Source organism: Mesoplodon densirostris, chromosome 14 (genome assembly GCF_025265405.1).
Source record: "Mesoplodon densirostris isolate mMesDen1 chromosome 14, mMesDen1 primary haplotype, whole genome shotgun sequence".
Classification (NCBI taxonomy): Eukaryota; Metazoa; Chordata; class Mammalia; order Artiodactyla; family Ziphiidae; genus Mesoplodon; species Mesoplodon densirostris.
Genome location: NC_082674.1, coordinates 65,722,563 through 65,748,877, shown reverse-complemented (window position 1 = coordinate 65,748,877; position 26,315 = coordinate 65,722,563). Strand labels below are relative to the sequence as shown.

The window sequence follows — 26,315 nt, the reverse complement described above, 5'->3', positions numbered from 1 at the left end:
AAGGGTAGAGACTAAGGGTATCTGAATAAAGCATGGGTTTTAGTTAGCAAGAATGTATTTTAGTTCAGAGTGACAACATTACCACACTAATGTAAAATATCAACAATAGGGGAAGCAATGTGGGATATATGGGAACTCTTTTATCTATTCACAAGTTTCCTGTCATTTAAAAATATTCTAAAATAAAAATTCATCGAAAAAATATAGGATGTTGATTTTTCCCATATTGGAATAATGGTATATTTTTGGAATCTACCGTATTGGAATAATGTAGATTTTTTGTTTGGTGTTCTCCTACATGAGCGCTTGCTTCCTCTCCGTGTTGCTGAGATTTACAACCTCTTACTGACTGCAATGCTGAAAACTGGCCCGTGCTGCCAGCCATTTCCCAAATCCTTACTGACGATACCTAGGATATAGACAGTGAATCTCTATTACCCTTTTAATTATATTTACAACAATAAGAAACGTGTTAATTATCAACGTCAAAATCCAGTACCGGCACATCTCAGAGATACTGCAGGTTTGGGTCCAGACAACCTCAATAAAGCAAATGTTGCAGTAAAGCCAGTCACACAATATTTTGGGTTTCCCAGGGCATAAAAAAGTTATGTTTACTCCATACTGTAATCTATTAGGTGTGCAAAAAACCAACTAAGCATCTAAAAAACAATATAGATACCTTATTAAAAATACTTTATCACTCGGGGCTTCCCTGGTGGCGCAGTGGTTGAGAGTCCGCCTGCCGATGCAGGGGACGCGGGTTCGTGCCCCGGTCCGGGAAGATCCCACATGCCGCAGAGCGGCTGGGCCCGTGAGCCATGGCCGCTGAGCTTGCGCATCCGGAGCCTGTGCTCCACAACGGGAGAGGCCACAACAGTGAGAGGCCCTCGTACAGAAAAAAAAAAAAAAAAAAAAACTTTATTGCTAAAACATGCTAACCATCATCTGAGCCTTCAGCAAGTTGAGGTAGTAACATCAAAGGTCACTGATCACAGACCTCCATAGCACATGTAATAATAATTTTAAAGTTTGAAATACTGTAAGAATTACCAAAATGTGACTTAGACACATGAAGTGAGCAAATGCTAAAATTGGCCCAATAGACTTGTTTGATACAGACTTGCCACAAACATTTAATTTGTTTTTTAAAAACATTGGAATATCTGCAAAGTCCAATAAAACAAGGTGTGCCTGTGTTACTACTGCCCTCACAAACCTGTCCAGGCTGGATGTTCTCAGGAAACCCATCCATTACATATCCTATTCCTATGTTCTCTGCAAGAGGCCTTTGCAATCGATACAAATGCACATGTAAAACTATTTTCTCAAAAGAGCATAATTTAAAGTTAATGGAGAAAGTTCTCAAAAGGATGCAAGAAAAATGTTACTCTAGTTTTGAAAAATAAAGTCTTTCTACCTTAAAAGTAACATATAGTACAGTCATATAGTCTCACTTGTACTCAGAGAAAAAGAAATCAATATTATTATTAAGTATAACAGAAGTCTTTATCTTCTAACTGTTTAATAGTTTAACTGAAAAAGCACACTCTTTTATATCAAACAATCAAGCAAATATAGAGGGGAGAAATGGAATGTAATCATAACTTGCTAACAGTAAGTAGCATTGAAACTTATTAAAATTAAATTTCTGGAAAGAAGACTAGTAAAGGTCTATGAAAGAAAGTGTCAGGTGTTTACACATCATGAAATGCAAGCATACAATTTTGGCTAACATGTTTTTCTTTATATTACAGCCAATTACCTTAATAAATCTTTTTGTACTGGGCCATGATTTTTGTTTGTTTGTTTTTGCAGTACATGGGCCCCTCACTGTTGTGGCGTCTCCCATTGCGGAGCACAGGCTCTGGATGCGCAAGCCCAGCGGCCATGGCTCACGGGCCCAGCTGCTCCGCGGCACGTGGGATCTTCCCGGACCGGGGCACGAACCCGTGTCCCCTGCATTAGCAGGCGGACTCTCAACCACTGCGCCACCAGGGAAGCCCTGGGCTATGACTTTTAAAGAAAATTAAAGCATTAAATGATTGTCCCAAAAATGTTTATTTCAGATATCACATTTGTCTTCAATTCAATTCTATAAACCAGGGTCCCTGAAGCAGAAAACTAGGATCAGTGAGAAGATTTTGAAATTTTATCTGGTAAACCTCCGGCCGTTTGCTGATACTACAGCCATCTTTGTTTCCATGGTTTATTTGAAACCCCAGCTAGAAATAAAGATGTGGAGTAGCAATACTAACTCTGTTTCTAAAGACTGAAACAAGAGCACTGCACAGAACTCAGGGTGCTACCAAGGATTGTGTAGAAGTTAAAAGTGGCTCTGGGCCACTTTTTTGTCTTTGTTTCTGTTGTCTATTGCTGGCCAGTGGTTTCAGCAACATCCATTGAAAAGGCTATTCTTCCTCCATTGAATTGCTTCTGCAACTTTATTGACAATCAGTTGAGCATTTTTGTGTGGGTCTATTTCTGGGTTCTCTATTCTGAGCCATTGATCTGTGTCTATCCAGCTGCAATATCACATACTCTTGATCACAGTAGCTATACAGTTAAGTCTTAATATCAAGTAAAGTAATTTAGCGCACCTTATTTTTATAAAGATTGTTTTAAATATTCTAAGGCTTGTGTTTTCCATATAAATTTTAGAATAAGCTTGTATAAGTTTATTTTTTTTAAGTTTTTCTGTGATTTTGAAAAGAATTGCACTAGAACTTTGGGGAGAATTTACATATTTAGTCTGTTGAGTCTTCTAGTCTATAAACATGGCACATCTCTCCATCAGGTCTTTGATTTTTTCCATTGGTATTTTGTAAGTTTCAGCATGTAAATTCTGTACATGTTTTGTTAAGTTATACTTCAGTGCTGATGTTGTTTGGGATAATAGTAAATGATACTGCTTGTTAAACTTTGTTTTCCCCACCTTTATTGTACATATGTAGAAATATAATTGACTTCTGAGTATTTATCTTGTGTTCTGTGACCTTGCTGAACTCATTTATTGGTTCTTAGAGTGTTTTGGTAGAATCCTCGGAATTTTCTACATGGATTTTATGGCAGTTTTATTCATGATCCCCCAAACTTGACAGCAACCAAGAAACCAGGATGTCCTTCAGTAGGTGAATAGATAAATGAACTGATACATCTGCACAATGGAATATCATTCAGCACTGAAAAGAAATGAGCTATCAAGCCATGAACAGTCATGGAGGAACCTTAAATGCATATGACTAAAGGAACAAAGCCGGTCGGAAAAGTCTGCATACTTTTTGATTCCAATTACAGTGGCTCCCCCTTACCTGAAGGGGATAAGTTCAAGACCCCTAGTGGATGCCTGAAATTGAGGATAGTACAGAATCCTAAGTATTCTATGTTCTATCTTATACATACATACATATGATAAAGTTTAATTTATAAATTAGGGCACAGTAGGAGATTAACAATAACATAATAAAATAGAATAATTATAACAATATACTGTAATTAAAGTTATATGAATGTAGTTCCACTCTCTCTCTCTCTCAATATCTTATTGTACAAATTCAATGCCTTTTCCATCTTAACTAAGCACTTGTCATGCACTGTGGCTGTAACTTTTGCAGTTTGAGGTGCAACAGCAAAACCAGAACAAATTTCTTCTTCTTTCTTCACAGTTTTCATTGATAGAAAATTAATTCTTACCATAGATCTTAGCAACCTCAACATACTATTTTTTTTCTTTCCTTATTAAGTCGAGAACTTTCACCTCACTTAAAGGAAGCACTTTACAGCTTCTCTCTGGGGTATCCGAATTGCCAGCATTACTACTCTTACACTTTGAGGCCATTATTAAGGAAAATAAGGGTCACTTGAGCCCAAGCCCTGCAATACCTTGACAGTCAATCTGATAACCCAGATGGCTAATAAGTGGTTAATGGGCAGATCTGCTGGACACAGGGATGATTCACATCCAGAGTGGGATGAAACAAGATTTCATCACGCTAATCAGAACAGCACACAATCTGAAACTTATAAATTGTCTACTTCTGGCATTTTCCATTTCATATTTTTAGATTGGGGTTACTGAAACCATGGGAAATGAAACCGTGGATAAGGGGAGACTACTGTACATTCTGGAAAAGGCAGTATGGAGACAGTAAAAAGATCATTGGTGGCCACAGGTTAGTGGGGAAGCAGGGATGAACCAGTGAAGCACAGAGGATTTTTAGGACAGTGAAACCACTCTGTATGACACAATAATAGTGGACACATGTTCTTATACATGTGTCCAAACCCACAGATTGTATAACACCAAGAGTGAACCCTGAGGTAAACAATGGGCTCTGGGTGATGCTGTGTCCGTGTAGGTTCATCCTTTGTAACAAGTGTACCATCCGGTGGGGTGTTGATGATGGTGGAGGCTGTGACTGTGTCGGGGCAGAGGGAGTATTTCAGAAATACTTTCTTCTTCAATTTTGCTGTGAAACAAAAACTACTTCTAAAAAAAAGAGAAGAAAAGAAAAAAGAGAGAAAGTCTATTAAAAAAAGATTTCAACTCTTACCCAAGATCTCCTGAACCTGAATTCTTGTGGTGGGGCCCTAGGGTCTGAAATTTTTAAAGCTCTGTGATTCTGATCATCACCCTGGTTTGGAAATGACAGGCCAAAATTGCAATTGAAGCTGAATGCAATCAACTAAAAACTGTGAAAGTTCAAGTAGAAATTGTATGAGGAAACTAAGACATGATGAAGGACAATGACTTAAGGAAAATGGATCCTCAAAAATCTCACTGTGCATTTTCATTCCTATCTGAGTCAGGTTCAGTATGTATAAGCCAAGTGATGTCTTTCTCAAATTACCAATGTTATTAAAAAGGAAAAGGTGATGCTGGTGACATTGCTTTGAGGACCACACTTTGAGTAGCAAGGCTGCAAACTGTAAGCCTGCTGAGGACAGGGCTCTTTTCCTTCAAGTCACTTGACTATATACCTACCACAGATCAGAATTCCTGGTGCATAGTGGGTGCTCACCATGTGTTTGTGGAATGAATGCTCCCCTCCTCCAGGGAGAATATCCTATTCTGTTTAAGGCCTTTTGTTTGAGTTTTCCCTGAAATCCATGTGTATAGATGATACATCTTTCCCAGTGTTTATAAGAATATACTGGAGGACAGCTTCTTCTTGTTTCCTTTTTTCCTTTCACTAATGATAAATTGCATAAGAGCAGAGGCTATATAACAGTCTGCATGTTTCTCTGTACTCAGGACAGTGCTTGGAACATAAAAGACACTTAGGAAATGTCTATTAAGTAAATGAATGATTTGGAAAGGCAATCCCTGCTTTTCTGTCCACCAAAGCTGCAACTGATCTTCCACTGACATGAATTTCTCTAAGTGCATGCGTGATCACGTATTCTCTGGAGCATGGACAGAGAGATGGTGCATATTGAAGACAAAAGAGGAATGGGTGTCAGGGAGAGCACGTCCTGGAGCAGAAATTCACAAGCAGCGTCATCCTGAGATCAGGCGGAGAGGCTCAAAGGACACGACAAATGAGCAAATGTCTCCCCAGAAGTAGACTCAGTACGTCAGCTGTTGTTATTTTCAACTGGTGCTCTTTGTCATAAAGGACAGCTCCTCTGCCAGGTCAGAATTTGTTTGGCCACCTTCAAGGTCATTGTACCTCCCAGATCTGGCACTGAATCTGGACTCTGGCAAGTCCAGCTTCTTAAAGTGGATTAGGTGGGCCCCACGGAGAGCCCACATCCTGGCTGCATTCCGACGCTTATACCTTAAAGCCCTGGTTATATTTCTCTGAGGACAGCCTCCTATTTCGTCCCTCTCTGGATCTGAGTCTACTTCCTGACCTTAGCAGTGGACACTACTTCACACACTGCCATTGCCCATGCCGGGCCTGCTACAGTCACACGCTTTCTGCCATCACCACCTGAAGTATATTCTGGTAGGAAAGACCGAAGTTAACCTGTGGCCAATGTCCAGAAGCAGAAATTGAGTCATAACTGTCAAAAACAAAATGAATGAATGAGTGAATGAATGAATCTCTGCTAAAAGCACTTGAGTCATTATATGAAATTGCATCTCTGTCTTCCCTCAGTCAGTTTCTTAAAATTGCTTAAATTAATGTAAATGTAAAACTGTAAAAATGGAGTTATATTGTCAGGCTATGCAACTGTTTTCCAGAAAAGCCGTGAGCTAATCATACAAACCAGACAAGAAAACCACACACAGGCCCTTCTCCTCGATCTGAATTGTTTGACCTCCGTAGCTTTATCTCGGCCAAGGTGGTTGGATGCTGTCATTGTGTATACAGAGAACAAAGAAAACGAGATAAGTGTGAAAGTTCATTTCCAAATCCAGTGTAAGAAAATGAGGGACGATCTGAAATCTTGCGCAGAGAGAGGTGGACAGTAGTTAAGGAACACTCATTTATTCGATCTTTTACTAGATTTTCATATATCACTGTTTAATTCACTGACACAGCTGGTGGAATACGGGACCGAGAGAACGGCCAGTAGGGCTGTGGCTCTATGGCATGCTCACGCTCTCCCTCCCTCTCTCTCTCTCTCTCTCTCTCTCTCTCTCTCCATCCCCTACACTCACACACTTACAGATATACACACAGATATCTGTATCTATCTATATAGATACATAAATATAGCTAGATGTAAATATAGCTACAGATATGCACCTATACCCGTGGATATATAAGGTAGGTGTTAGATATAGATGTCTAGGTGTGGATAGATATTTAAAACGTATATAGCAAAATTTTGCAGCACTGGAATAGCGTACTTCGGTGGGCAAGCAACCTTGCTGGCTCAACTTGTCTGGCTTACCTGCTACCTCCATTGCTGTTGTGGATGAGTCCTACAGGCTTTCACTTTGATCCTATTTTTAAGAGGAAAGGGTATGAATTTAAAAATGACTCTCGAAACCTTCCCAAAATATCTCCCTCAGAGAACACCTTGCAGGGAAGCCAGAATCGGCCTCTGGTGGAGGCCGGGGAGGGAGGCAGCCCCTGAGCACCAGTGAGAGGCCCCTCAAGAAACCACTCCCGCAAAAGTCTGGGCAAACAAAACCCCTCGACCCCTCCTCTCTGCTGCACCTCCAGCGGCTGCACCTGAAAACAACTTCCTGAGACCCTCCCCGTCTCCCCATTCCCTGCTTCCAACCAGAGTCGTGGGAAGTAGGCATTGGACATGACCCTGGGGAATCACGCCCTGCTTCCAGGAGGAGGGGAGCGCGAGTGGCAGCGCCGCGCCCGTGTCGTCAGGCCGGGACCCCGCCGGGCCGCTGGCCGGGAGCCCAGAGCCCAGCCCGGCCTGGTGGCTCCGGCGCGTCCCCTGCGCCCCACGCCCGCCGGCTCGCGGGGCACTTTCCTCTGACGTCCGCTTCCCCGGCTCTGACGATCGCCCGCCTGCCGCCCTTATAAAGGGGTCTGTGGCCAATACCGGATCGATCGCCACTTCGCCGCGCCCACACCTGTCAGCTCCGCGCGCGCCGCGTTCCGGGAGACCCGGGGTGCGGAGTCCCCGGAACCTGACCCTCCTGGCCCTGCCGCCCTGCGCCCCTGACCACCCCTCCCGTGTCCCGTGCAGCCTCGGCCTCCACGCTTCCCGAGAGGAGCCCGAACCCGCGGAGCGCTTCCCTGCGCGGCGACCTCTCCAGGTAGGAGCGCGTCGGGGCCAGCCCTCCGACGCGGCTCTGGGCCTCCCGCGGGCACGCCCGGCGGGGCGGGTCCCGCAGTCCGGGTCCTCGGGTGCGGGTGCGAGCGGCTGTGAAGTCGGGGCGCAGTAGGGGCGCCGGAGACGCGGGGACACCGGGGGCGCAGGAGGGACACTGGGGCGCGGGAGGGACACCGGGGGCGCGGGAGGGACACCGGGGGCGCGGGAGGGGCAGCGGGGCGCTGGAGGGACACTGGGGCGCGGGAGGGACACCGGGGGCGCAGGAGGGACACTGGGGCGCAGGAGAGACACCGGGGGCGCGGGAGAGACACTGGGGCGCAGGAGGGACACCGAGGGCGCGGGAGGGGCAGCCGTCCCTGCCAGCTCTGGCTGAAAAGGCAAAACCCACCCCACCTCCCCACCCGCCGCCGGGGCTCCCTTCGCCTCCCCAGAACCCCAGGGGGGCTGGTTCTTTCGCCCAAGGTCCGTCACCCACCTGCGTGCGCAGATATCTGAGTTTTCCCCCAGAAACTTGTTTGTGTAAATTGGGGAGCATGAATAGACGCGGTCACGCGGGGAAAATAAGAGAGAACAAGAGAATTCCAGAAAGTAAAGGCGTTAGAACTTGGCATGTCTCTTCCAAGCGTCTTGTTTTTAGTGCCTCTGACGCTCCATTATGTTTTAGGTATCTCTGTATTTTAAATCGTTTTCTTGTATGTGCCATTAAGGGGGTGGAGGACAGATCGGAGGAACGGAGGACAGCGGATGGGGACAGTTGATCGGGAGGGAGACCCTCTAAACAACGCAACTCTTCAGTGGCTGCAGTAACTTAAATAAACCTCGGGCACTTCACTTGTTGAAAATTGGAGGCCGTGTGGTTTTGAAATGGATTTCCCTAAAGTTGTTTTTTTTTCCCTCCCAGATATTTGCATGTCACATTACTTCTGGAACAACTCCCTGAAGTTGTTTGAAAGGAGGGGTAGGATAATGAATGAATGAGTATGGGTCAATTCTCAGAATAGTCTTTTATGATACACTTACACTACTGAGCAATTCTAGATTGAATAAGTACATAGTTCCAAAAAGCAAATACAGACACACTGTTTGTAAGTGATTTCTTGACTGTTACTGAGTTAAAACACAAGACAAGGTTAATTTTACATTGCACGAATTTATTTAACACAAAATGATTATTCCGTAAACAGTATCTCCAATTTTTTCTGTTTCTTGAAAACCCAAAACAAGGTTCAGTTGTTGAATAGAAATAGAGTGTTGGAAAGGACACTTGGCAACCACAGGTGACCGTGCGATTTCAATGTACTTCTTCTTTAAGTGGCACAGGATGTCAGGAGCCAGCACTTTCCAGGTGGAAGGGCTGATAGCCATCGTGGTGTTCTACCTTCTCATATTGCTGGTTGGAATATGGGCTGCGTGGAGAACCAAGAACAGTGGCAGCTCGGGGGAGCGCAGCGAGGCCATCATTGTGGGTGGCCGCGACATCGGGCTGCTGGTGGGCGGATTCACCATGACAGGTGGGTTCCCACGCGCCTACCCTGGCAGCCATCCCACCCTAGCTGCTCCAGGGACAAAGCAAATCTTGTTCTTTGTCCTTGGGGGATTCTCCATGTTCACTACTTATATATTTAAGAAATAATTTTTTACATTTATTTAGAACAAAATTAAAACGGTTTCAACTCAGTAGCGCTGGAACTAATGATTTTATAATCAATGACTGGACAGAATATCAGTGAAACAAATCTGGGCTATCTGGGCTGTTGAGCCGGTGGAAGCAGTAAAAACAAAGAGGTGGAGGAATGTGCAGAAGTGCCTTAGCCTGACAAGTTGTGTTTGTGTTCATTAATGTGATACAAGCAGCATCCCCTCCTGTCCATGAAGACAGGCATAAAGTTGTGACTTTGAGTTGTCTTAATGAATACGAACTAGTCAATGAACACTAGCTAGTGATTTTAACGAACTAGTTAAAACTGAATAAATCAACGTGGGGGCAACCCAATTCCAAATTGATGGATGTCCTGTTTTGAAACCTTATTCTCCCATGTAATGAAATAATTTACTCACAGGAAGACGATCACATGTTATGAACCCACGGCTCTGAGAAAAACATTCCCAGGAACATTGATATGAAACGAAGAAAGCCAGGGTGTGTCCTAGTAGGAGTCCCTCAGTTACCAGCTGCAGCTCTTGCCCATTCAAGCCTCTCTGTGCTAGGAGCAGTCTTTCCTCCTTTGCCCAGAGGTGATTCTGATTAAGTGGTGGCTTGTTTTTCTCTTGTGTTCTTCTCGGTTGTTGAAAATAATATTGAAAAACAACCATTTAAAATTATATCTGTAATATCACCTGCAATGTATTCACTAACAGCACACATTTCATTTTAGACTCTTAGTTCTTAAATGTTAGCGACATAATCCATACTAACAGGAACTCTCAGTGGATTAATATGAGTGGAGTGCTCAGTGGAAAAATATCCCATTGCAAATCATATCGAGATGATGTCAAATTTCATTCCTGAAGTGCTAGTTAAAATTGATTCACCCTGTTTATCACGAAGTTTTCCAAACCAGTCTGGGAAGACTGCATCCCTATTTGGCCATCTGAAACCTATAATGTTGTAGAATAACTGACAGACGATCGATTCTACCTTTCAGATATTCACATCTTGTTTGTTTAACTCTTCGCCAGCTGTACATGGTTTCATTCATTCTTCATGACATCACTATGGAAGGGCTCTGGTTACGTCAGGACCCAGCCTCCGCGCTTAGTAAGGACCAGAGCCAGGGCTACACCCAGGTCTGGCAGCCATGCCAGGACCCCTGCAGTGACCACACCCAGCCCTCCACAGGTCTCTCCCCACTTCTTCGTGAAGGTACCCAGGGTGAAAAGAGCTCTCTTTTACCCTGTTTCTAATTTTTTCTACATACACACATATGCAGAAAAAAAAATGTGTTTTGCAAAATATTTTCTGTGATGCACAACATACAAAGTTAGAAAAATACAGAAACATGAAGAATAAAAATCACCCACTTACCTACCACCTGCAGATGTTTACTGAAACGTTCATGTAGATTTTCTTGTTTTTTCTCTTAGTATCCAACTGCTGATGAATACACACCTTCATACCTTCATTTTCAGTTTTCATTAGAGCACAAACATTTCTTCTTCCCTCTAAAGATCCACATATGATACTGTATCTGAACTGCATTAAAGCATTGTAATTATATTTCCTTCAGATTTCTCCTATGACAAAGAAAATAAGAAGAAAAGCAAAATAGAAGGACAGAAGTTTTTGATTTCACTCAAACTGTTGAAAAGAATAAATGAGCTGTTGTATACCAAAGTATTTTGTTCATTGTAAATTATGATAATGTTCTATTACTCTAATTTAATAGTACATTTATTATGTCCATAAAGATAATATTTCAGAATTTATCTTTTATCAGAGTGATTTTTAATCTAATAGGCTATTAAATGTATAGAAAAAATTTGAATTATGATATTTCTTATAAAGTGTCATGCTCGAGCTCAGCTTTTAAAGACTTTTTTTAATCTCTCAGAACTGAAAAGAGCCTTGATCAATATCATAATTCAATTAAAAGCTGAACCGTATTATCTAAACCTTGTCAGATTCATTGGTTGTATTATTCGATAAAGAATAAAGATTGAAAATAAAAATGCATATAATTTAAAAGAATTCTTGTTCTCACTCATGAATCTGACATGAAATATACAAACATGCAAAGGACCAGATGGATAAAAATGGAGGGGCTTTAGTCATAATAAGTAACCAAGTCTGCACGTCTATATTATAATATTTGCAATCATTCAGGCACCAGTTTTCTTTCTGGAAGTGGAGAGGAGACCTACACAATGAAAAATGATCACTAATAAGTGTTGTGCTTGTAAGACCATCAGATATTTACTTAATGTAGCAAAACATTGCTGGTGTGGAGTCAAGGGTCCCAGGTGCCAGGCGGAAGGTGAGGTCTCAGGGGCTGTGCCTGTGAGAATCTGTTGCTCCAGGTCCTGGTTACTCGCCCAGTGAGGGGTGGGGGCAGTTTTTAACATTTCAGCAGGGTTTAGGATGAGAAAAGCACATCATAGCATTTGTTATATATCAACACCATGGAAAAGCTACCGTGAAGATGGGGTGGCTGCTAAATACTCATTTGTCCACTTGAGGATTTTGTATATAAGCTCTCCATTTGGGCTTCCCTGGTGGCGCAGTGGTTGAGAGTCCGCCTGCCGATGCACGGGAGACGGGTTCGTGCCCCGGTCCAGGAGGATCCCACATGCCGCGAAGCAGCTTGGGCCCGTGAGCCATGGCCGCTGAGGCTGCGCGTCCAGAGCCTGTGCTCCGCAGCGGGAGAGGCCACAGCGGTGAGAGGCCTGCGTACCGCAAAACAAAAAACAAAACAAAAAAAACCTCTCCATTTAAATGTACTTAAAATTCCTTTGCAGGAAGGTCTTTTCACGTTGACTTTTAAAAATAAGATTAACCCTTGAACGTTCTCTCTTCTTTGCTTTGGATTTGGATTAAACGCCAGATAAATTTTGGCAAGAAACACAAAAGAAACACTTGTCTCTGGCAGTTTCATATACATATTATTTATTTTACTTACATTCTAACCGTGAAACTTCAGGGAATTTTTCAGAGTCAAATGTTATTCCCCACTGCATGATACAGCCCAGAATTCAGTCTCATATTTGATAAGCTTCATGCCAGCCTATGTTCCTCATAATTTTACACAAATTCTACCTAGGGATTATTTTAAATATTTTGACTATACTCGTAAAAGGATATAAACTGCAAAGATCTGAGTGTTCCATTAACTTTAGCTTTTCAGCAAGAATCAACTAGTCTAGTGTCTTCTCAGAGAAAATGATAGAGTTTATAGAGCATTCTTGGCCCAAACTTGTTTAATCAAAATGTCTTTTCTTTGGTTCCATGGCCCTCTTCACCTATTATGCTACAGAAATGTTATTAAATAACATCTGAAGAAGACATATTTCTTATTATTCTTTATGAAATATCAAGCATCTCACTGAAAGACCTGGAGCAGAACAAAGAATTGCAAATGGGCATGCAGCCAATGTTGTAAATTCTCCTGAAGGCTGATCTAGCCCTAAGTGTAGGTCGGGTTCTTGGGAAGACAGAGAAGGAAAAGCTAACTTAAGCTCACTTTAGGGCACCTGGCACCCACCTCCCTCCACTCCCTTAACAGTGAAAGGGAGTGAGTACAACTTCGTTATAATTCAGAATAGATTTGCCAAAATCCTATGCACCCAGCATGCTTAGAGTGACTCTATTGGTGAAAAGCACACACACACACAACCATGCGTGCACATGAGCACACACACTCCCCTCCCACTCCTTGAAGACAATAGTCATGATCAATGAGAAAGATCAATACAATTAAAACAAAAGGCCCTTGATATGAAGACACTTGACCCCATGTTACGGAGGCAGGGGGAAAAGTCATAGTATTACTGAGAAGTAGTCATTTAGTATTATATACTGTATATGATCTCAGACTTTATGATATAATAATATCATTTTAAAATGTTGATGACAATGGATTTAGAAAATATCTGGGGCAACACTGTTCAATGGAAACATGATGTAAGCCACAAATATAATCTGAAATCTTCTACATATCACTTTTAAAAAACATTAAAAAATAGGTGAATTAATGTAAATAATAGAATTGCTTAATGCAGTACATTGAAAATGTTTTACTTTTGCCATATAACCATTACAAAAACAAAAATGAGAAACCTTACATTTATTTTTCCACGCTAAGTCTTTGAAATCTGATGTGCCTTTTGCATTCTTCCAACACTTCAGACAAGCCATGTCTCCGGTGGCTGTTTCACCAGCCACTTGATGTTCAGGGCCACCGTGTGGGGCTGAGCAGATCTCAGGGATGACAGGTATGACACGTCTTCCCCTCACTTCTCATTCTGTTTCAGCCACCTGGGTCGGAGGAGGTTACATCAATGGGACAGCCGAAGCCGTGTATGTTCCAGATTACGGTCTAGCGTGGGCTCAGGCACCAATTGGATATTCCCTTAGTCTGATTTTAGGTAAGCAAAAGTTTACACCTGAGTGACTCAGTCAGTAAAGTATAAAGATCAGGAGTATAAATAACAAGTGAAATAAGTCAAACGATGTAAATAACTATTGTGGGAAATGCTACCAGAAATCCCTAAGTAGCTGTTATCAGAAAGTGGTAACACTAATGTTTAGGTGATTGGATCTCTTGATTAGGGAATATGTTTTTAAAAATTCCCTTGATTGTTTTGCTATCAAAACAGTGAATTTCTTAACATAATGATGTTTTTTCTTTCCAAAATATCGTGGACATATCGTTAAAAATGAATCAACTTGAATTGTACCTGCATTTCATTTTGTAAATCAAACTAATAAAAGGTCAAGAATATTATATAACAGAGAGTTCCTAAATTTCTTTTGCACTTAGAATACTTTTGTTGGATCTTGTGGTTAATCAAATATCTGAATGCCCTGCTGGGTGACACAAATACATGAAGACATTTTACGGAGTGCAGTGCTGGTCCATGTTTTTCAATCCACATGCCTCTTCCATGCCATGTATGGCCTTGGATGCACACAACGACAATTGTATTAAGAAATTTCCACTTTGTTGCTAAATATTTCTTGGTCCTGTACTCACTGGATTTTGCAGACAGGTTCCTCAACATGTATCAGTGTTCTAAAAAATTCATTTCCCTTCAGAAATTATATATCGTAAAAGGCTGGCAAAGACTATTGTATTAGGAATTTTTCATTTTCTCATTAACGCTTGCTTTCATTTCCTTTAGGTGGTCTGTTCTTTGCCAAACCCATGCGTTCCAAGGGATATGTGACCATGTTAGACCCCTTTCAGCAGATCTATGGAAAGCGCATGGGAGGACTCCTGTTCATTCCCGCACTGATGGGGGAAATGTTCTGGGCTGCGGCCATTTTCTCTGCCTTAGGTAAGGACCAAAGAACGTCGTTCTGTGCGCATCTCTGGTTGAATGAGCATCAGATGCACAGCTTTACTTTCTTCAGCCACGGGCCAGGCCACCCCCAACCTCCAGCACCTGGATTAATGCCACCACCACCCTGCTTTTCTCCCATAAGACCGACTCTGATCACGTCCCTTTCCTGCTTAAAACCAGACCTTTGAACCAGGCTAGGAAGGCGTCTTATGTCTTGGGCTTTTCCTTCTCCCTTCCTCCAGAATGGCAGTTCTGACTCCTTGCAAGCACGCTGCCCTCTGCTTAGGACTCACGCCCCTCTCTCCTTTCTAGCCAACCAGGTAGTTTCTTCAGATCCGCTAGAGATGTCACTTCCTCAGGGAAGTCATCTTGAACCTGCTGGATGCCTTTCTTATGGGCTTCCTGAGGCACCAGGAATTCTGTTTCCATTGGATTTATCACTTTGTATGATTACGTGCCTATTTATCGATTTCCCAATTTCCAACCTCACAAAAGGAACTACAATTTCTTGAAGGCAGGACCTGTGTCTTGTTAACACATACAGTCCTATCACAAATGAATGGATGAATGAATCACCTATAGCTACATGTTCTTCAAAAGAGAAAAAGGAAAACAACAGTCCTTCCTTTCTCAGTGTAATCCCATTACATCTTAGACTGTTGGGTTGTAGACATATTCAGGGATTTGGAAAATGGACTTAGACTCTTTGGGGTCTAACTTACTATCAAGATCCATCAGTGCTGAGGACAGCCTGTCTTGGGTCCTTGGATTCTCAGCCCACTGATACGACCTAGAAAATGAGAAATGTCAGTGGGAGATCTTCAGGCTCAGTACCCTCCCTGTTCATCAAGGAGTAATCTACACTGTCCTACTGAGTGTTGAGTTCCTTCCTGAAGACCAGCAGAGCTGGACGTTCCTTGTCCTTCCTCAGTGAGCCGTGTGTATGTGTGACACCCAGAACACGCTGTGTTACTCTCCATCTCCTCTTACAAATGGAAACAATGGGCGTATGTCCACAGTCAAACTCTAAGTGTACAAAACAAAAGTCAGATAAGATGAATTTCCTTCTCTGTTGCATATTAGACTACAAGCTAGTCTTCTAGTCTCAGTATTATCATCAGATCTGGTCTCTGTAATATCAGATATTAGTTTACACCACTCTTCATTCCTGTCTCTCTAGACTCTTGTATAATCATATCTTATTTTCCTGGTCTCCAACTGTAAAATGAAGGAATGACTTGATGTAGAAAAGAAGAGAACTTGACAGTTTAAAAAAAGCTGTAATAACTCAGTGAAAATGTTGCACTTTCCTGGCACTAAGTAATCATGCTCCACAACCACCACTGCCATATCCTAATGAAATTTTATATAAAAGCACAGCTCCCTTCCCACCTTGCCCTCATTAGCTAAGAAACAATGGTAGTTTATTTGTCACTGGTTTCAACACCAGAAAATGTTGGCTTTAAGAACAAACTGCCTGCTGAGTTATCAAAAAAAGAGTGGGCTGAATATCTAACAGAATACAAAATGTTCACTCTCACTGAATAAAGATCAATTTATATAACAGAGCCTTGAAGGGAGAATAGAATGAATAATTATTATTTCTAAAGTATTTTGGAAATTTAATAGCTAAACTCAACTTTGCTGCAATTAGTTATTTTTGTAAATATATGTGTCTACATCTGTGTGTGCCTGTCAACACATATGTAAAATACATTAATGTCTCTCTACACACACACATATCAAACAGCGTTTATGAAAATATTACTGCTGTTCTTGAAATATGTGCTCTGGTAAAAAGAATGTGTGTGAATTTTAAATTAACACCTCTATTTTCTTCAAAAATAATAGTTGGACATAATTCAAAGTTAGTGTTTATTAGAAATAACTTGGGACAAGATCTTTTACCACCTTACTGTGAATATGTATGAATGAGCATAGTTCACCACTAAAGCTTAGGAGTATCTTAAACTATCTTCTTGGTATAAACAGACAACACCCTTACAGCTTCTTAAAGAAATGTATATTTATTTACACTTTTAACAGCTCAATTCAGATAATTTTTATGACTTTATTTGTAGTATATTTAGTTTTATGGCTGCATGAGTTAATTAATATTTCACAACATATCTGGAAGTATAGCTTTGATTTTACTCACTACAAATAATGGGGTGATTTAGAAAATATTTAGAGAAAAAATTCATCCCAACCTTAATAGTGGGACAAAAGTAGGTGACTTCTTTAAAACCACTGAGTTACGGCCAAATGGCAGCATTTACTAGGACCCTAAATCTTTAGGCTCCCCGTCTAGTGATCTTTCTTCTATAACATACAGCCTCCTTACCTTTTGGATGTGTAGGATTAATAGAAGTTTCACAAAAGTGTGGGAAATTAAACAGTATTCAAAAGAGGTTGGGTAATAATTGGACTTTTCATAATTCATGGGGTATGACTCTAAAATGTTGCTCTTAAAGTAGAGAACTAGACCAAAGATGAATGACAAAGAATTGTGACTAAAGTTTCAACATGAAGAAAATAATCTCAGGAGAAAAAAAAAATAACTTGTTAAATATCCATATAACAATAATTCAGTCAGTTATCCAAAGTCACTTGTAAATAATGGACCTCTTTCCCTTGTCTTCCTCTCCCAATTCCTTACTAGGCATTTCATTTCTCAACTGGTTTTTATGCAAGAAAGTAATTCAATTTTGATACCAAAGCCAAAGCACTAAGAAAAAATTTCTTGAAAAATATTTTGCATTGTTATCTGAGATCAAAATATACTGCTCTTTAGATAATGGATTTTTCATCTCAGGTGGGCTGCCTATGCTATTAGCACGCCATTGAGAAGTGATAGTAGAATGCAAGACTGCAAGATATGATTCAAAGAAATCACAGATTTGTTGCATGTATGTTAACGTGGCAGGAATATCATTGCTGCGTTTAATAATACGAAATATAAACTATACCACTTTTGAGAAGAACAGGGAAAGGGTGTGTAGAGCAGCAAGTGAATTCTGAACTGGCAGTCCAAGAACTGCAGCGGTCTAGCTGTCCATACCATAACATTCTATTGGAAATACAGACACCAACAAACACAGTAAACAAAGTCAGAAAGTCAGAAGAGCATAGATTGACTTCTAAGGCAGGTTTACAATTTTGATGCTGAAAATTACTTTAAAACATGATGCTAAAATCTACGACTCTTCAGTGCACTGGCGTCCTAGGGGCAAGACTGGAATGCTCCAGCAAACAAATAAAATAAAAGTAGTCTTTCACAATGTTGAAAAAGTTGGAAGGAACAAGTTACCAATTTTATTATTTTCTCCTACAAGTTTGTTTCAAACCTTGGTACCTTATACCATGTGTCATCTAATAAAAGCTGGCTGAGGTCAGAGTTAATGCAAAAGAGCAAATGAATGCTGATAGTAAAATGTGGAGATGGGTGGTTATGCTTATCATAAAGGCTTATTTTTCTCATGGATGTGAGTAAATATACTGCATATGTTCAACAAAGTCAGAGTTTCAGGTAGTTGGTGGCATTACTGCAAGATCTTATAGTAGTATTCAGTATAGTATATGTCATAGATCTGTAATCAAATCGTGAATTTCAGGTGTCCCCACATAAATAAGTGAGCAAAGCACTAATTTCAGAAAGAAAGAAGATTTTTAAACATATGTATATATATATATATGTATATGTATATAAATGCAGATATGCATGTGCATATTCAGTTTACTGAGATGGAAGAATTTGAATGTGAGACTTCACCTGGGCTGTTCTCATCCAATCCTTCCAGGAGCCACTATCAGCGTGATCATTAGCGCCGATGTGCGCGTGTCCGTCATTGTCTCCGCCCTTATCGCCACGCTGTACACCCTTGTGGGCGGGCTCTACTCCGTGGCCTACACAGATGTCGTTCAGCTCTTCTGCATTTTCGTGGGACTGGTAAGTGGGGCCGTTCACAGACTTTCTTCCTTCCTTCCTTCCCTTCTTCCTTTCCTTCTCTCTTCCATCCTTCCTTCTTTTCTTCCTTTCTCCTTTTGTGAAAGATAATGTGGTATTTTATACTAACTCAGCAAAAATTAACAGAAATGCTATTTTCCCATCATGGGTAATACACAGTAAGTCGTATACTGTTGGCAATTTTTCATTTCTCTGTGGATCAATTGAATGAAAAACCTCTAGTCACGTTGTGAGATTTTGACAGAAAAGTGCCCTCAGTTAAGTCTTAGTAAGGTCTAGGGCTTCCTCTCCTTCATGTCTCCATTTGATGGAAACACATGTGGGATCTTCCTTGAATAACTTCCCTCAGAGTTAAAATTTAAATCTTGACACTAATCTGTATTTGTCTCTTAACCCTTCCTTATATTAGCTTTGGTTAATCCATGAAACTGCTCATGGGACATAGAAATTATTTTCAATCAAATCTTCTCGGTCACTTTAAGAAATGGATATCTTCTTCTAATTCTAAGAAAACACAAAAAGTTTATATATAAACATATGTAAAGTTCTCAAATTCAACGTTTTCTTCCCAAAGGTCTCTGGTGGCTGCTCTGTAGTTAATGTGAAATGGCATCATTAGCACAGAAGCTAGGTGCTACTCTAACTCTCCTAAGTCAGCATTTCATGGTGTCCCACAGAGAACATGCTTCCAGGCCCTTCCTTGAACAAGAGGAACACTGAGCTGTGCCATCTACGAGAAAAAAATAATAAACTAAATCTTGCATGTCCCAGACAGCCACACGGCCTAACGCTCTCCCGTGCTCTGGTTGCAGTGGATCAGCGTCCCCTTCGCACTGTCACATTCTGCGGTTGCTGACATCGGGTACACGGCCGTGCACACCAAGTACCAAAAGCCCTGGCTGGGGACCATTGAGCCGTTTGAAGTCTACACGTGGCTTGATAGCTTTCTGTTGTTGGTAAGTGATGCTCTTACCCAAGGAATGCACTCTCACTTGTCCTAAAATCAAACGCACTTCCAAGATTTTAGTGTTTATACGTAACACTAAAATGCACGCTCCTGTCTATTTCTGGGTTGACTGCTTCCTGCTGGAAGAAGGATGGGGCCACTGACAAGTGTCAAAGCAATCACTTCCCTGGGGTTATGTGTGGTGTGTCCACACTTGTGCTGAACACCACGCCCTACTGCCGGATACCTCCCCCAGTCTGAGAGCCACACCATCTAAAAATTCTATTTTGTATCTTGGATTAAGGCATTAAAATCCAACTTCTTCTGAAATAAGTAATTCATTCAGCCTCTAATTAAATTTGTGGTGTCATAAGGCCTTAACTGCATGAGATACGTAGGGAAGGAAGGTGTCACCCAGGACAGATGCCAAGAAAGAAGGCTGGGAGGTCAGGCAGCTGAGAATGTGCAGAACCTGTGGGTGAAGGTGGTGGCCTTGAGGGGTGGGCATGGAAGAAATCAAGGCAGATCACAGACTGAGGGAGAGGGAGCACCAGAGAACCTCTCCCTCAGAGATTTTGTGATTTTGTGATTTTGCTAGAGGGGTTATGTATTTTAAAAAAACAATGTATTTGATTTCAAAGTAAGCAATAGATTAATTGTTATCAAAATTAAGGGGAAATTGTTTATGTTTGTTCCCTTTTTAGAAGATTCACAATATTTTGTGATTTCATTTTGTGTCTGTGGCACTTTGTTAAATCTTAACACTGAAAGTAGATGTGTCTGCCCCCGTGAAGAACTTACTGGTAAGAAGACAGGAAAACTTGTAAACTAATGTTTCCAGTGGTGGGGAGGAGGGCTTTTTCCCCAATGATTGTTAAGAAATGCATTGGCTGAAATTTTTCTGGCATGGTTTATAGTTATGAATTGAATGGAGAAGGCGATTAAATATTATATGTATGTATGATTTTACCTTCATGGCTGGTGTATTTTATGGTTATATGGGAGAGATGATGAGACTTAGAAAAACTAGGCAATTTTTTGATTATCAGTCACACCACTGTCTGAGTGACAGATTGAAACAGAGAACCAAGACCCCAAAGTCCTTTCTCCTACACCACACTTTAGTCCTCAGATTTACTCATCTTCAAGATAAGGCATTATATCCAGTGGTTGCTACAATTTCTCCCATCTCAAAAACTTGTATGACTAAGTCATGTTCATCCTTCAAATTGTAAGATAAATTGAAATGAAATAATAGATGCGGAATGACTGACTGAATAAATAAACTGTAGATGCGAGCCTTGAAACGTTTCACCAATGGTCTCTGATCTTCCAGTTGCCATGGAAATGACTTGTCAAGTCCTGCTCATGGTACCCTAGAGGCATCTCCCCGTCCCACCCTAAACTTCCCCGTCCCTATATTAGCACTAGATCAAGCTCCTGGATCACCTGGCCCTATTGTGACAGCCCCTCACTGGTCTCCCCGCTGGCAGCCCACCCACATCCCACTCCTCCAAGCCCATTTCTACCTTTCCATCAGAGCTCCTGTTTGTGAGTGGAGGCCAGATTTTACCTGACTTACAAACCTGGATGACCTAAATGTCCATAGACACAGGTATGTAAATTATGATATATCAATTCACATAGTCATTGAAATTTTATTGACAAAATATTCATCAACATGGAAGATGTCAATGATATACTGATTTACAGGTTGCAAAACAAAAGGAAAAGTTTTGGAAGCATATAGATTTGAGGCATGGGGTTATGAATTTTAGAATTTCTTCTTTTGCCTTTGTTTTGTTTTGTTTGTTTTGCTTTTGAGCTTGTATGGCTTTTATAAGAAGGAAATTGTTCTGGAGCCCATATGTGACTGGCACAGATGTGACAATAATAAACAAGACAGATATCCCAGAACTCGGAGCCAGTGAGAGAGACAATCAAAAAAGCAACTTCAATACATTGTGATGTGGGAAGTTCCCTCCTCAATTCACTCACTCACATGATAAATATTTACTGCACACTGACTCTACGCCAGTGAGAGGATTCTCCAGCCTCCTCTCTCACCACCCACACACACCCTGACCTCTACCCATACCAAACACACGGTGGTCTAATGGCTGCCTCTTTGTTTTTTTGTTTTTCTTTTTCATATTGGGTTCTTTCCCAAGAACTCTCCTCCCTCTCCATCTCCACCTAGTGACACCCTCTTGATGCTTAAGGGGACTCAAATGCTGTTTCTGTAGGTTACCATGCCTCTGTCTTCCTCCCACCTTTCCCCTCCCTCTGTTACCCCCAGATGATTGTTTCTCATTATTGTTCCCATATGTACCTCTTTGTAGCATCAACAGATTACACGCAAGTTCAGTGTCTGCAAACTTTTTTATTGTATATCCTCAGTAAGAATGTAAGGCACAGCCCCAAGGTAGGGGTAGGAATTATAAAGTGCTTACATGTACTGTACTAGCACGTCGTGTAAATCATTAATAAAACAGCAATATAACATTTAGGTAGGAGGTAGAAATGAATATAAAGAGAAATTCTAGTATCTTCTTGATGCTCTATATTGTCTTGAGCCTCTGCACACCCCAGTCTAGAAAACACCATAATGCACTGACTCTCCCAGTGGACAGTGATCTCAAGAGCAGGAACCATTTTTTCACTCATCTTTGGGCTCTGACAACCATTACATTGCCTGGCACATGATTGGAATCCAGAAATATTCATTGGGTGTTTTGAATCAAATTAAACTTCATGGTTTCAGAGTCTTAATTTTTTGAGATAACTTTGTGGTTGTTAAAACTTCCAGATAAGAACAAATTGAAGGTTTCTGGGTAGTTGTATATCATGCAGCTTAAAGTAGGTAAATTAAGCAAAAAAAAATATTGTGCTACATAATTATGAGAGAAAAGACCTCGAGAAATTCTGCGCAACTGAACCTATGACAATGACTTAGTGACAGCAGTGGAGACAAGTGGCACGTAGGACCATTTTGTACCCTTCAGAGCCATACATGTGACTATTCTGAATGTGATTGTTAAAAAAAAAATCTCATTTTAAAAATGCCTAATAGATGCTATTTGCCTCCAATTCATTTTGAGTCCCCGTGGTTCCCACGCAGATGCTGGGTGGAATCCCATGGCAAGCCTACTTCCAGAGGGTCCTGTCTTCATCCTCAGCCACCTACGCTCAAGTGCTGTCCTTCCTGGCAGCTTTTGGGTGCATGGTGATGGCTCTGCCAGCCATACTCATTGGAGCCATTGGCGCATCAACAGGTAAATCTCTTGCAGCTTCACTAATTGACTCACTCAGGCTTCATCCAAGTCACCAGTTACCGCTCAGCTGCCCTCCCTCCCCCACTTTCCCTCTTCCCCCCACACAATTAATGGTTTCTCATATGTTCATATATCTACCTTTGTAATATGTCAACAAATTGTCTTATAGTTCAGACACCATTGTAACATTGAAGATGAGAATTATATATTAAATATATATTTAATTTTATACACACACACACACACACACACACACACACACACACACACACATATATATATATTTCACACCACCATATTCTGTTCAGGTCTTGTGCATAAGACTAACTGTAACCCATTAGAAGCTGGAATATATGAGACAATTTCACTGGACTAGTACATGGACTTCCCACCTAATTAAACTAACATGCCCTATTAGACTAATTAGATTTCTCACTGATTGACTAGTTTATAGGTTCTGATTTTATTTTGAAAGCTACCTAGTAAATAGGATGACCCCAGATGGATGGATGGATGGATGGATGGATGGATGGATGGCTCTTTGGTTGTTCTGTTTCTTGTTTCTATCCACAGACTGGAGCCAGACTGGATATGGGCCTCTCGACCCCAAGGACAACCAACAGGCAGACATGATCTTGCCGATTGTCCTGAAGTATCTCTGCCCTGTGTACATTTCTTACTTTGGTCTTGGAGCCGTTTCTGCTGCTGTCATGTCATCAGCAGATTCTTCCATCTTGTCAGCAAGTTCGATGTTTGCTCGCAACATCTACCAGCTTTCCTTCAGACAAAATGTAAGAACAGTGTTTTCAACATAATGTTAGTGCTCTTGTTCTCATCCTTGCACTTACTGTGTAGGTGTTTCTCTATACTTATTAATAGTCTACATGAAAACTTGACCCTACTTTGATTCAGCACTTTATGCTGTATATGAGGTTTTTAATGCATGTTGTCATTCACGCTAATACTGAAGGGCACTAATCAATATAACTATTTCCCAAGAGGTACAGTCATATTGCAATAATTTAAACGTCTTTTCTTTCTAATGAACGAGCAATGAAACCTAAAATAACTTAGAAAAACTTTGAGTTTAACTAAATACGATAAGAAATTCAGGAACCCTGGCAGAGGCAGAAGATAATGAGTAATTATTTCATGGGTGTTGGTCTCACACCTGTCCTGCTCTTCACTTGAACCCCAAGTCCTCCTTTGTCAGAAAACAGCCTCTCAATCTGATTTTCCTTATTGAATGCAAGGGCGCAGAGCAGCACGATCGGGCTCACTGGGGGCCCAGAGCCCCCCTCCACCTTCTTCCTTGACTCAGGCTTGCCTTTCACTAGGTTTTCTAGGTCATAGTTAACAAAATGGTCCCACTTGTTTTTTAAGGCGGTTACCCTCCAGTAAGAGAGGAAGACAGATAGGCTACAACCTCTCACTGCCACGTGAAAAACTATTCCTTAACGTGGAAAGTAAAGAAATCCTCCCCTGCATTTTCATTCCCCTACCAGGACCCAGCGCGCATCTCACGTCTCCCTCTGACATATTCAGCGAAGAGCGCGAGAGGGCTCTGTTTACTGCATATGGGTCACTGAAGCATCTCCCAAGGTCGCCCAGGGAGGCTGCCTAGATTGCTCGCTTCACATGCTGTGGTTTCGGCCAGTTTTACCCACAGACTGAGCCTTTTGAACCAGGGGGATTCTCCTTTTTTTTTTTTTTTTAAGAAGATGTTGGGGGGCCTCCCTGGTGGCCCAGTGGTTGAGAGTCCGCCTGCCGATGCAGGGGATACGGGTTCATGCCCCGGTCCAGGAGGATCCCATATGCCGCGGAGCGGCTGGGACTGTGAGCCATGGCCGCTGAGCCTGCGCGTCCGGAGCCTGTGCTCTGCAACGGGAGAGGCCACAACAGTGAGAGGCCCGCGTACTGGAAAAAAAAAAAAAAAGAAGATGTTGGGGGTAGGAGTTTATTAATTAATTTTATTTATTTTTGGCTGTGTCGGGTCTTCGTTTCTGTGCGAGGGCTTTCTCTAGTTGCGGCGAGCGGGGGCCACTTTTAACCGCGGTGCACGGGCCTCTCACTGTCGCAGCCTCTCTTGTTGTGGAGCACAGGCTCCAGACGCTCAGGCTCAGTAGTTGTGGCTCACGGGCCTAGTTGCTCCGCAGCATGTGGGATCTTCCCAGACCAGGGCTCGAACCCGTGTCCCCTGCATTGGCAGGCAGATTCTCAACCACTGTGCCACCCGGGAAGCCCCCAGGGGGATTCTTTAGAGCACCTTTAAAACACAGGAAGGCATCTCATGCTCCTCCTAGAGGAGCCAGCACGTCCTGAGAAAAACTGACTCGCTGTCGATTTCCTACAGGCTTCTGACAAGGAGCTCGTCTGGGTCATGCGCGTCACGGTGTTCGTGTTCGGAGCTTCTGCAATGACCATGGCCTTGCTGACGAAGACGGTGTACGGGCTCTGGTACCTCAGCTCCGACCTCGTATACATCATCATCTTCCCGCAGCTGCTCTGCGTGCTCTTCGTCAAGGGGACGAACACGTACGGGGCCGTGGCGGGTTACATTTCTGGCCTTTTCCTGAGAGTAACCGGCGGGGAGCCGTACCTGAACCTGCAGCCCTTGATCTTTTACCCTGGTTATTACATTGATAAAAGTGGCATATATAATCAGAGATTCCCATTTAAAACCCTTGCCATGGTCACCTCATTCTTATCCAACATTTGCATCTCTTATTTAGCCAAATACCTATTTGAAAGTGGAACCTTGCCACCAAAAGTAGATGTATTTGATGCTGTCGTTGCAAGGCACAGTGAAGAAAACATGGATAGGACAATTCTGGTCAGAAATGAAAATATTAAGCTAGATGAACTTGCACCTGTGAAGCCTCGGCAGAGCGTAACTCTCAGCTCGACTTTCACCAATCAGGAGGCCCTCCTCAACGTGGATTCCAGTCCAGAGGGGTCTGGGACTGAAGATAATTTACAATAAACACATCCTCGCTGCTTTCCTAGACGGAGCACTATAGCAGGCTAGTCCCAGAAGGGTGGTTTGCGGCATATAAAATATATTTTAAAAATAACGTTCAGGAGGACAAAAATCCATATAATAGTGTAATTGCACATCCAAGACAAGCCAGAAGGAAGCACCCCTGAAGCAGCATCTCTCTCTCCCTCGTGGACACATCTCATCCTCATTTGATTTCGACTCTCAGTAGTTTTGTTAAGTATTCAAACATAAATAAAACCCCACTCAAAGAATGGAGAGCCAAAAAGAGTGTTCACCTTTATTATGGAAAAAGGAAGTAGATGTGAGAAAGTCAAGGAGACTGGAGAGCCTTGATCCCGACCTTGTTTGTGAATGTCCTGTGAGTCTAGTTTAACTCTCACACTGAAGTTGTGAGAATAAATCCCCATCACTCCAGTGAATGGTGCTGCAAAT

The 26,315-nt window shown here is 41.9% G+C and overlaps 1 protein-coding gene across 1 annotated transcript; it reads left to right on the top strand.

Moving 5' to 3' along the window:
• The first annotated feature begins 9,037 nt into the window (after positions 1–9,037).
• On the top strand, positions 9,038–25,865 carry SLC5A7 (solute carrier family 5 member 7). Its single transcript, XM_060117749.1, has 8 exons — positions 9,038–9,206; positions 13,663–13,776; positions 14,533–14,688; positions 18,495–18,643; positions 19,474–19,617; positions 22,729–22,882; positions 23,456–23,673; positions 25,236–25,865. The coding sequence occupies exons 1-8, from the start codon at positions 9,200–9,202 to the stop codon at positions 25,863–25,865; spliced, it is 1,572 nt and encodes a 523-aa protein (XP_059973732.1). The 5' UTR covers positions 9,038–9,199.
• The last annotated feature ends 450 nt before the right edge of the window (positions 25,866–26,315 follow it).